Raw genomic sequence first — 13,021 nt, 5'->3', positions numbered from 1 at the left:
AAGAATCATCTCTTTCTTACCTTTTTATAATCTGAAGAACCTTCTTCCACCACAAAGAACCTTTTGTGAAATGGACAGGTTCTTCAGATGTTAAAGGTTCTTTATAGAACCATTTAGACAAAAAAGGTTCTTCTATGGCATCCTGAAGCACCGTTATTTTTAAGAGAGTAAAAAGGCCTTAACCTTTGGGGTCTTTTAAATAATGAAACACTGGTCCCCCTTGTGGCCTTAATCTAAACACAAAGGTTTGTCTTCCAGACAGTTGTGTGTCTGGTCTCACCTGAAGCTCAGACAGAGCCGTGAAGAACGCAGACGCGACCATCTGCCTGCGAGCGTCGACAAGAACCGTCAAACCCAGACCTCGCTTCTCCCTCCTGAAAACACAAACACAAGACACTCAGAGACAGGCCTGCGCTGTGTGGCAGAGTGCTGCAGAGTTTCTGTGTGGACTGTTTCTCACCGCAGTCTGCCGCAGTAGTAGCACAGCAGCTCGCTGATCTGGTTTGAGGTGAAGGCCGCGTCTGTCCACACCTGGTTCCTGCAGCACACCTGCAGCACAGCTCTGCCGCCGCGGTCCTGGTTACCTGCATCCAGATCATGACCCCATAAACCAAACCCAACACCCATCGCTACAGCTCCACCGTTCTATATGTGACCCTGGACCACAAAACCAGTCATAAGGGTCAATTTAGATCTGAACGCTGAATAAATAATCTTTCCATTGATGTATGGTTTATTAGGATCGGACAATATCTGTCTGAGATACAACTATTAGAAAATCTGGAATCTGAGGATGCAAAAAAATCTAAATATTGAGAAAATCTCCTTTAAAGTTGTTCAAATGAAGTTCTTAGCAATGCATATTACTAATCAAAAATAAAGTTTTGATATATTTACGGTAAGAAATTTACAAAATATCTTCATGGAACATGATCTTAATATCCTAATGATTTTTGTCATAAAAGAAAAATGTATAATTTTGATCCATACAGTGTATTGTTGGCTATTGCTACAAATATACCTGTGTTACTCATGACTGCTTTTGTGCTGCAGGGTCACAGATGTGATTTTAATTATACAAACTGTAAAGAGGAAAAAAAAGTTCCAGGTTTGCTGTGCTTGTTTGCAGGGCTGCACTAGTTGGTCAAAACATTGATTGCATATCGATATGACACTAAAATTATAATTATATTCTACATTTATGTTTTTAGTAGATGCTTTTATCCAAAGGGACTTACAAAGAGGAGATGAATACATTAATAATATTAATAATACATATTATATGAGATTAATAATACATATTACCATTATATTATCATTATTATTAATAAAAGTGGAAATAATAATAATAATAGTAATATAATTTAATGGAATAAAATAATTTAATATAAAAATAATAATTATTAATTATTATTATAAGTACTAGATAACAATATTAGGTTTAAAAACATTATATATCAATATGTCTGTAAAATTATAATTACATTTTACATGCATGCATTTAGCAGATGCTTTTATCCAATGTAACTTACAAAGAGGAGATAATATTAATAATAATACATATTATAATAATATTATCATTAATAATAATAATAATAAATACTACTACTAACAGTAACAATTATTATTAATAACAATAATAACTCATCATAATAATTATGTAAATTAATATAATAATAATTATTGTTATTAATTATAATTACTAAAAATATATATTAAAACTGAAAATATTAAATAAAGTAAAAAATATTGCTATTGTAATTTCCCAGTAAAATTAAATATATAGTATAATATAATACAAAAATAATAATATAATAATAATAATTATTATTTTATTTTACAGTACAATTACAATACTAATATACTATAATTTCTTCTTAATTTTTTCATTTTCAATTTTCATCAAAACCTAAAACACTATGAGCTGTAAAAGAGCACAGTGCCTTGCTTCACTCTGTAACACACAGCATATAAATGTATTTAATAAAAACGCAGTGTCTGCAATTTAGTAATTGCCCTGTAATTGGTGATGATACATCCTCATGCGGTTCATTTGCAATGAACTTCAAAACAATTGATTAATTTTGTTTAATTTTTATAAGGAATATTATATCCATATTAATGTCTGTTTCTGTTTTTGTCACGCACCAGGAAGCGTCAGTGCGCCGGAGGTCAGGAGCTCCTGGTTGACGTGTGTGATGAGCGAGGGCAGCGCTGGAGGACAGACAGCAGGGGACGCTGTGGACGGGGCCGGAGACACTGCCGATCTGCTGGAGGGTTTAGGAGGAACTAACTCATCGCCGCTGTTACTGTTCCTCCTGGGGCTCGAGTGCAGACCGTCATCAGAGAGACCTGAACACACAAACAGATCTGAGCATCAAACCTTTGGCCCATCAGGCCCTTTCTTTTGGAGCATGCTTCACAACTCCTTGTTCAGACTCTTGTTCTGCAGGCTGGATTATTGCAGTGCTCTCTTGGCAGGTCTTCCAGCCAGTTCTATCAAACCTTGACAATTAATCCAGAACGCAGCAGCATGATTAATTTTTAATGAGCCCAAAAGAATGCACGTTACATTAAATGTTCCCTCCTGGTGGAATGACCTGTCCAACTCAATCCCAGCAGCTGAGTCCTTATCTTCAAGAATCGGCTAAAAACACATCTCTTCCATCTTTATTTGACCCTCTAACTCCAGCACTTGTGTATTATTGCTGTTTTGTTGATTTTGATTGCTTCCATTGTCCTCATTTATAAGTCGCTTTGGATAAATGAAATGACTAAATAAAAATAAATAAATAAACCTCATCATGACAAAGACTGCATGATTTAAAATGAAGCAACACCGTGAATATTAGCACATTTGAGTTATATTAGCACATAAAGTTTCCTAATGATTGTGTTACTCAGACCAGTTTCATAACTCTTCCCTGTCTTGTGTCTCGTATGAGAACATATAGAGATGTTTTAAAAGCATGGCATTTAAACTTCAGTAGTAAAATGAGAATTATAGCTGGTCAGTTTGAATCATTTCAAATGCATTGATACAAAACTGTGATTTAAAGTGGCAGCACTCACAATTATAACAATGTACCTGTCAGATGCATTCAGAACCTAAAAATGCAAATAATGCAGTATTTACCGGATTTGATATGCTTAAAACAAATAAAACCAAGATTTAAATGGCAGAGATGCAAACAATCAGTTCATTTGACTGTAAAATCAAACACAAATTTCACAATCTGAACTGAACTACACTACCGTTCAAACTTTTATTCATCAAGGATGCATTAAATTGATCAAAAGTGGCATTTATAATATAACAAGATTACGGTTTCAAATAAATTCTGTCCTATTCTTTCTATTCATCTGTGAATCCTGAAAAATAAAATGTGTGACAGTTTCCACAAAAATATTGAGCAGCACAACTGTTTTCAACATTGATAATAATCAGAAATGTTTCTTGAGCTGTAAATCAGCATATTGGAATGATGTGACACTGAAGACTGGAGTAATGATGCTGAAAATACAGCTTTGATCACAGAAATAAATTACAGTTTAACACATATTCACTTAGAAAACTGTTCTTCTAAATTGTAATAATATTTCATAATTTTTACTGTAGTTTTGATCAAACAAACACAGCCTTGGTGAGCAGAAGAGACTTCTTTCAAAAACAATCTTGCTGACTCCAAACAGTAGTGCATGTAGTGCAGATATTGAACAGATTGTCTGGAAAGAAGATTGGGTTCAGGTGTGAAGATCTACAGTGCGTCAATGTTGAGTCACAACGGAGACCAGGTGTGTGAGGCGTACACACACACACACACACACACACACACAGAGAGAGTTTCTGGGCCCTCAGACTCTGGTTTGAGGAATGCTGCGGCTGACATTCCCAGCTGAAGCAGATGTTTGTCAACTTTCTCCTGAATCCAAACCCTCAGGCTGTTTCTTCCAAACCCAGCAACCCAAACAATACAATACAACTCGTTCTCCTCCTCCTGAGAGGAAAGACTGCGGCTGAGGAGTTCAACAACAACTCTAAGAACACTACACATTATCCACTTTCCCCTGAGGGCTAAATTAGCCAAATAAAATAGATCAAATATTTTTCACAGTAATTAAACTCCCTTATTACACTGTGCAAGAACTGATACAATGTTTTAACATTATATGGCACTGAGGAAGAACATCTGAATATCAACCAATAAAAGAAAATTAATCAATTTAAAATAAATAAATAAAATACATTAAAATTAAATTAAATTAAACACTTTTTTTAATCAGCTAATTTGAAATGATTCTCTGAATAATAAAAAAAAATAAAAAATCTGCTAATTTGCTTGAATCACCTGAATAAAAATTATTTACTGTATAATAAAATAAAATACAATATGCAAACATATTTTTCTGAATGAATGAATCTCAATTAGGATGGCACAGTTAAACTTAGATTTAATGAAAATGTAATGATTTATAAACTCAATAGTAAAATAGTAAGCTATAAAAGAAAGTTGGAGAGAGATTTTTTTTGAATCAGTTCATTTACATGAATCTAAATAATTCGATTCACTAGAATGATTCAGAATTCAGTGCTATACAAATGTTAGACTTTTTTTAAATCAGTTCACAAATCATCTGAAAGTATTATGAACTTCATATAAAGATCTTTCATCTGATTGAATAAGACTAGTGACATACTGTGAGTGTAATAAATGAATTAATTGATTCACTGAATAATAAAATAACTAAATAAAATAAAGAAATACTGGTCTGTTATCTTTCCCCGAGCCCTTTAAAACTTCTATGTATTGAGAAAAATAAGCCTGTCCTTGTCCTGAAAGTATTATGAACTTCATATAAAGATCTTTCATCTGATTGAATAAGACTAGTGACATACTGTGTACAAATATCCCTGTCATTTCAGCATATATAAGCACATCTTATACATTTACAAATAAACAATGTAAAGTCACATTTTTGAAGTTTCAGACTTCAAACTCTTGTCAGTTCCTCCTCTATTGTCTTTCTCATGACATCATTTCCTGTGTGAATCTGAGATCTGCTCCTGTTTGTGATGCACTTCCTCAACAAGCAGAGGAAGCTGGAAATGGACACTGAAACTCTCATAAAAACACAGACAATCACCCCAGAACCAACCAACAAACAAATAAAACAAACAGAATATATTTTTCTGAATGAACTAATCTCAGTTAGGGTGGATTTGTTAAACTTTACCAGTTATAATTATACTTACAGCAATTAAAACTAGAATAATTTATAAACTTGAAAAACAGCTGCATTTAACTAAATATTAGTCTGTTGCAGACAGACTTGTAATCATTTTATTTGCATGAATCATCTGAATTAATTAATTCATTGGAATGAATCAATTTTGAATGCTTCATTTGAGTTTCTTTCAGTAACGCTATGAAATGCTGCAAACATTTTTTCTGAATGAATGAATCTTACTGAAATTTAAAAAAAAATTCTGGAATAATTCATAAACTCAGAATGTGACTAAATATGTTATAAAAGTATGTTGCTTGTTAGTTTACACAAATCATCTGAATGAATTGATTCACTGGAATGATTCAGAATTTCCAAATGCTATAAAATGTTGCAAATATACTTTTTTGAATCAGTTTATTTAGATAAATCATCTGAATGAATGAATTGAATGAATATTGATTTCCAATGCTATAAAAATGTTGCAAATAAGGCTTTTTTGATCAGTTCATTTACACAAATCATCTGAATGAACTGATTCAATAGAACACATTAGAATTTCCAATGCTACATATGAGTTTCTTATCAGTTTGCTCGTTTGTAAAGCTGTACACGACTACTAGTTGGAAAACATAGGTTGTTACTGGGAAAGATAAAACAAGATAGTGTCGCTGCTTGTAGTTATTCACTAACCAACACTGTTCAAAAAGCCACCCGACAACATTTGGTTGACTTTGCATACATCTCTGAGAGCGAGGCCGGGCTCTGGGGTATCATGGGAACCAGTTCAAATCACAAGGGACCTAATGCAATCACAAAGGCCAAACAAAACCACATCAGCCGTAATCTGATCCAGCCTCAAAGTCATTGGCATTTGTTTGCTGAACAAAGTCTGACTGACCCCTGCTTCGCTCCGGCTTTGTGACAGGACAGATATTACGTGGAGATGGGCTTTACTCTCTAAGCCTCTCTCCCGCATCCTCACCGGCCCGACGGGGCACAAAGATCCCCATTATGACGGAGGCAAACCATCTGGATGGGAGCTGAAGAGCGCTGGGAGTCGAGCAGGTAAGATCCTCCCTCAGGTGGGTCATCGGATCCACGGTGGCTTCCTGCCCAGACTCAATGGCTCTTATTTTCATATGTGGGAAAGAAAGCCAGAGAACAGAGGGACTCTGCAGAATACCAGATGGGAATTTACCTAAACCACTCTGTGTGTCTGTGTGTTAAATAGAGAACGAAAGTAAAATGAGAGCCATGGAGAATGAATTCACCTAACACCACTTCCTAACCAGGCTTGCCGTGACGGGTCATATTTTTGTTCTTACTCTGCAAAGTAGATCGTTATATCATTCAAGAAGATTATTCAGTTGATAATTAGCCTGAAAATTTAGAGTTTAGCGGATTGGTCAATTAAAATATAATAATAATTATTATTATTATTAAAACAAAATAATTGAACTATATTCATCTAAAATAATATATACTTTTTATGTTGTTTTTCTGTTTTTTCTGTTTCTCAGAATGTACCAGACTGTTGATTTGGCCACTCTGAATGTTCCTGCTACCTCTATGATGGATTTGTTTTGTTTTTGAAGCCTTACAATCGTCTGTTTCACTTGTATGGAATGATCCTTTGACCGCATGATGTGGTTCATAGCAACAGCAACAGGGTTGTATCACTAACACCATGTCCTAACCGTGCACAACCAGATACATTTATGAGCAAAACCCGTCTTTTCATATTAATCCAGATAGTTGATCCAGCTGTGCCAAGTGATATTATACTTGGTCAGTCACTTTATTTTCCTTTTCATATTCATTGCGTTACACTTCACTCATAATAAAATGAAATTTTAGTTTGGAATTTCCTGCGGATAGACCCCAAACACACCCCTGGACTGAAGCGCTAGACGGAGGGCAAAACGCTCTTTCTTTCAAACGCTCAAAAGCAGGAAGAGCTAAATAAAACAGTGCAGTCTCCCTGGCAATGCACTCAGTGCAGTATTGTGCCTTTGGGGTATAGCAAATACTTTGCAAAGACAAGCACCCTCTGTAACAGGGCAGGGCCGCTGAAGCATTCCAAAACACACACGCTATTAGCCCTCACATGCAGCCGGTCGCAAGCCATAAAATCATGCCAGAGAAATGACAAGCTGTCTCCTCTGAAAATCTAAGCTTGTTGACGGTCCCAGAGTTTACTGCAAGTGATAATTACACACTGGACCACAACTGTCTGGAACCAGAACTGGCTCTTAAGGCCTCAGGCGACATGATTTGATAAGGGAAGCCTGTTCTGGTCTTGTTCTTTGTGGGAAAGAATCATAAACAATATGCTCTGCAGAATTCTTTATGTACAGCAGGGGAGTCCAAACCAATTCCTTCATGGCCACTGTCCTGCAGAGTTTAGATCCAGTGTCACATGATGCCAGCAACACAAAGGTCATGGGTTCGATTCCCAGGAAATGCATGAACTTATCAATTCAATATCAATTCAAGTCGCTTTGGATAAAAGCATCTGCCAGATGCATAAATGTAAAAGTCATTATACTGCACATCAAGGGTGATCATACCTGAACCAACTAATCAAGGTCTATAGACTCACTAGAAACATCCACACAAGTGTGTTGGAGCTAAACTCTGGACATCCCCCCATGTAGCCTGGATTACATTTATGCATTTCGCAGACGCTTTTATCCACAGCGACTAACAAGCATTTTATCAGAGCATGATGTTAGCAAAACCAAGGTCATGGGTTTGATTCCCAGGGAATGCATGAACTGATCAAATGCATAAATGTAAAAGTCCCCATACTGTACATCAAGTGTGTCCACATCGCATTCAAGGTAAGCATTTTATCCATAAACAATTAATGAATCCCCTTGGAATCGAACCCATGACCTTGACATTGTAAGTGCTACGATTTGATAAGGGTAACTTGTTCTGTTCTTGTTCTCGGTGGGAAAGAATCCCAAACCAGACGCTCTGCAGCATTCTTTATGTACAGCAGGGGTGTCTGAACCTGTTCCTGGAGGACCATTAAATGAACCTGAATTAAACACACCTGAACTAACTAATCATCAATCTTCAGGCTCAATAGAAACGTCCATGCAAGTGTGTTTGCACTGGTTGGAGCTAAACTCTGCAGGACTTTGGCCCTCCAGGAGCTGAATTGGACACCCCTGATGTAGAATATGGTGACATTTACTTTTATGCATTTGGCAGACGCTTTTATCCAAAGTGACTTACATTGCATTGAAGGTGTGCATTTTAGCAGTTCATGCATTTCTTGGGAAGCGAACCCATGATCTTGACATTGCTAGTGCCATGATTTATTAAGGGAAGCTTGTTCTGGTCTTGTTTTTGGTGGGAAAGAATCCCAAACAAGATGCACTACTGCGTATTTTATGTGCACCAAGTGGGCCGCTGTCTAGCAGAGTTTAGCTCCAACCCTAATTAAACACACCTGAACCTAATAACTGGGTTACTAATTTCTTATCATGGTCTTAAGACTCATTAGAAACTTCCATGTAAGTGTGTTTGCACTGGTTGGAGCTAAACTCTGCAGGACGTTGGCCCTCCAGAAGCAGGATTGGACACCCCTGAGACTTACACTGCATTGAAGGTATGCAACTGATCAGTTCATGCATTCCCTGCTAATCGAATCCATGACCTTGTCACTGGAATGGCAAACTTCAAAAGAGTTGACAAACGTTTTTACCTGAGTTCTCTTTGTTGCTCCGTTTCTCGATGCCAGGAAAGGCCGCCTCCAAGTCCAATTTTCCAAAACGAAATGCATAACCATTCACAAGTTTCTTGGGAAGGCCACTACCGGATCCACTGGAAGACGACCGAGCCCGGTGGCCTTTAACCTGCAAGGCCTTGTTGGTACGTTCAAGAGATTTGGAGCGTCTCTCACCCGGACTGAGCTCAGCGCTCTTGGATGGCTGGACGGCAGGAGAATCGTTGCAAGATTCATCTCCTCCCGGCCATCCACGAACACCGATTCTCCGAGGGATCAGCTCCTTCAGGCCGGAGCCGCGACGCGCTCCTGGCTCTGACTCCGTCCCTTCCTCAAGAATTGATTCAGAGCTGGAGCCAAGGTTCATAGGGTTCTGCAAAGCCTCCATGTAGGACTTGCGGAAAAGCCGGCGCGACTCGAAGGCAGCAGAGTCTCTGGGATGCCGCTTGCGAAGGCCAGGATTGCTAAGGTCCGTGCTAAATGAGAGGATTTTGTGGCCGATTCCGCCTCGAATGCATCCCGGGCTGCCCAAGGTGGGCGTTTGGGGAAGGGAGTTGGGACTCTTTTGCAAGGGCGAATCCTCCGAGTGCAGGGAGCTGATGCCCATATCCGTTAGGCTGCGGCTGAGAACTGGCTCCGACACGGTGGACTCGGCACCCAGTGAGTCTCGGGAACTGAGCGTTCCCGTGGATCCGTGGGTGCTGCAGGTGCTGAGCTGACCCCGCAGGGTCCCGCAGCTGCTCCGTGCCTGCATGATTGCGTCGGCAGTGCTGGTCACGAACAAAGGATTGACCACGTTCTTCCAGGGCGTTCGGTAAACCACAGCGCCGGTACTGAGGAGGCAGTTCTGGAGAGGGTGCAGGTTGCGTTCACGCGTTACATTCTGCAAGAAGTCGGGCGTGAACACGTTGGCGTACATGCTCTCGGCCACAGGGATCTCCGTGATGGCTTGCCCGCTCCCTGACAGGCATTTTATTACCAGTTTGGCAGCTTTGCGGCCTAAAGGAACCACCTGCAGGTAGAAATCTCCCTGCCGTAGACGTACTTTATGCAGGGGTGCGAGTTGCAGAACCACCTTCTCATGCAAACACAGCGGCCATCCCTCGTGGTACAGCAACAGGCCTTTGAATCGCAGCTGTGGAAAATAAAAAGGATGAATTCATCAGATAAAATGCCCCTTTTCTTACAGGTACAAGCAACAATATGCAGTTTACAATCATTATTTCATTTCTGTCTTGAACCAGATTTCAAGATACAAAAATGCAATGAATTAGAACATCGTGGAATTCTAAAATCTATATCTAAAGTGAAATGCATAATTTCTTTATCATTCACCAGAACTGCAAAAATGACAACTAGGTGGCATACTTGTATTTTTGTTAACTGAAATAAAATAAAATATAAAAAGCTTTTTAATTATTTTAGCTAGTTTATTTCTCATATCCATTTAATTCAACTTGATGCACAAAAATAATTCAAACTGAAACTGAAATTAAATTCATAAAAAAAACTATAACAGTACCTCGATGAAATGAAAGTAACACTGATTTGAAAAGATAAAATATCAATAAATAGAATATCAGCAAATAAAATTAGAAAACACAATAATTTATGTAATGAAAACATTAAACATAAGGATTGAAATAAAAAAGATGTAAAATTCCTTGCAGGGATAATTCAGAAAATGAATGAATGAATGAATGAATGAATAAATAAATATTGTAGTGAGCTAACAAGCAATTTACCACAATAAATCAGACTGGCCAATATTTTTTATGAGAGACAGCACAGGCAATACAGTGTGAATAAAAGCGTTTTTATCATGGTACATTATAAAAGAATTTCGTTACTTATATACTCCACTGCTAGTGAAAAACCAGTTAATTTGGTAGTGTTGTTAGTGACTCCCTGATGACACTGTATAATGATACAGATGATGCAGCAGGAACACGTAAGCTTCAGCATGCTGTGACTCCCTCAAAGATCATGCCTGAGTTAAATGAGGCCGCTGAGAGCTCTCGTCTCAGAGTAACAACGGCAGCGCTGAATACGGGAGCGTAAGGTTTCAGCTATGTGCTCACACAGCGCTAACCTGCAGAAATACAAAGCCTCCCTGAGCAGGTCTTTCATTTCAGCCTAATCCTCTTTGCCAAGTTCTCCGCAGTGAGCTCACAACACGCTCTGTTTGGGCTGTTTATCAGAGCAACACTGAACCCTCTTTCAGCCTGAAGTATTCCTCCTCCCTCTCATGTTCCCACTCTCGTAATGTTCCTCTCTGAGAGAATTTAAATAGCTTGAACATGTTTAGATGCAGCACTATGGATTTCAACAACAATATCTGAAAAAGAGACAAAAAACTAAAATAGGTACAGCAAACATGTGTTAACCACATTACCAGGCCATCAATACACAATTTCGAGTTTAAAGATTGCATGATGCATCACCATGCAGGTCCCATAAATAAACAAATAAATAAGTTGTTTTCATTCAACAAGCATGGACATTATGCATAATGTAAATACAAAACAAACAAACATATTTATTTATTTGAATATGTATGTAAATGTATTATGCATAATGCAAAAAAAAAACATTTATTTATTTCTATTCCTGTCAAATAATAAAAATTATATTATATTATATATTTATTTTTGGACATGCATGCAAATTTATTATGCATAATGCAAATAAATGAATAAATCTTTTTATTTGCATTTATGCACAATACATTTGCATGCATATCGTAAATAAATAAATTAAAAAATGATCTTGAACTATGCTAAACGATATCTGAAACTTTGTATTACGAGCACTTGTTATTTGCCTCTATGATGAATCGCTTGTTGCATTCCTAATTTTTAAGTCGCTTTGGATAAATGCATCTGCTAAATGAATAAATGTAAATGTAAATAAATATAAATAAAATACTTCTAAAGCATTTTTTAATCTTAATTAATATTTTAACATTTAATAATATATTAATAAATTTTAAAATATATTGCATATAAAAACAAGTACAAAATAATACATATGCACATATACATATATATATATATATATATATATATATATATATATGCGATTAATTGCATCCAAAATAAAAAATTGTGTTTACATAATATATGTGTGTGTACTGTGTATATTTATTATGTATATATAAATACATATATACAGCATATATTTGGAAAATATTTATATGTATTTGCATGTATATATTTATATTTATATAAATTATATAATATATAAGTATATTTAATATATAAACATATTTTTCTTAAATATATACATGCATGTGTGTGTGTTTATATATACATAATAAATAAACACAGTACACAAACATATATTATGTAAACAAAAACTTTTATTTTGGATGCGATTAATCGTTTGACAGCACTAATATAAATAGTGTGAACGTCCCCTAGGTGGCTTTGTATAAATAATTATATTATACATAATATATATGTAATAATTATATTATACATTTGCTAAATAAATAAAAAAGTGATAATTTAGTAGATTTTGCACACTGTTTTTATTGACTTAGAAATGCTTCAGTGAAAATGCGTCTGCTGAAGCTGACAGTACTCACACAGGCCTCCTGTTTTATTGTCTGCAGGATTCTCTTGGCGGGCAGCAGGAAGTCAATGAAGCAGCGCAGGCCGTCACCGCGGTACTGTCTCTCCACTACGCTGAAGAGCTGCCACAAGACGGTGGCCGCCGAGGCACTGAACGGAGGAAACAGAGCCGATAACACGCTCTGAATGCAGCGGTCCAATGACTCCGAGTCCTGCAACGGATCACACACTCACACAGTCAATCTCACCTTTTACCACAAACATTTACTGTACATTGTTTGAGTTTTGTTATAAAATGAACAATATTTGAAAGTTTGTTTTATAACAAAAGAAATGTTAACAAATTTCCATGCTAGTCCAAAAAAAATCAAAAGAATAGAAATAAAAAATAATGTCAATGATTTTAGCTCTACAAAGCTGTTTCGGCCAATACAGAAAAATTATTTTTAGCTTAATATTTTCAATTGCTGAAATTTAG

At 36.7% G+C, this 13,021-nt stretch overlaps 2 protein-coding genes across 2 annotated transcripts in view; both read right to left on the bottom strand.

Moving 5' to 3' along the window:
- Positions 1–13,021, bottom strand: part of ifnlr1 (interferon lambda receptor 1) — a 676,379-nt gene that overhangs the window by 283,286 nt on the left and 380,072 nt on the right. The gene's annotated exons all lie outside the window — the stretch shown is intronic.
- The window catches only part of LOC306877529 (pleckstrin homology domain-containing family G member 4B-like), a 64,952-nt gene that overhangs the window by 42,779 nt on the left and 9,152 nt on the right, over positions 1–13,021 (bottom strand). The window contains exons 2-6 of the mRNA XM_079429336.1: positions 12,558–12,755; positions 8,948–10,103; positions 2,149–2,352; positions 461–584; positions 281–374 (exon numbers count right to left, since the gene is read on the bottom strand). Coding sequence (XP_079285462.1) covers positions 281–374; positions 461–584; positions 2,149–2,352; positions 8,948–10,103; positions 12,558–12,755 — 1,776 coding nt within the window. The remainder of the gene's footprint in view (positions 1–280; positions 375–460; positions 585–2,148; positions 2,353–8,947; positions 10,104–12,557; positions 12,756–13,021) is intronic.

The sequence above is a fragment of the Barbus barbus genome, assembly GCF_936440315.1.
Source record: "Barbus barbus genome assembly, chromosome: 12".
In the NCBI taxonomy this organism is placed as follows: domain Eukaryota; kingdom Metazoa; phylum Chordata; class Actinopteri; order Cypriniformes; family Cyprinidae; genus Barbus; species Barbus barbus.
This window is presented reverse-complemented; position numbering and strand designations above follow the sequence as displayed.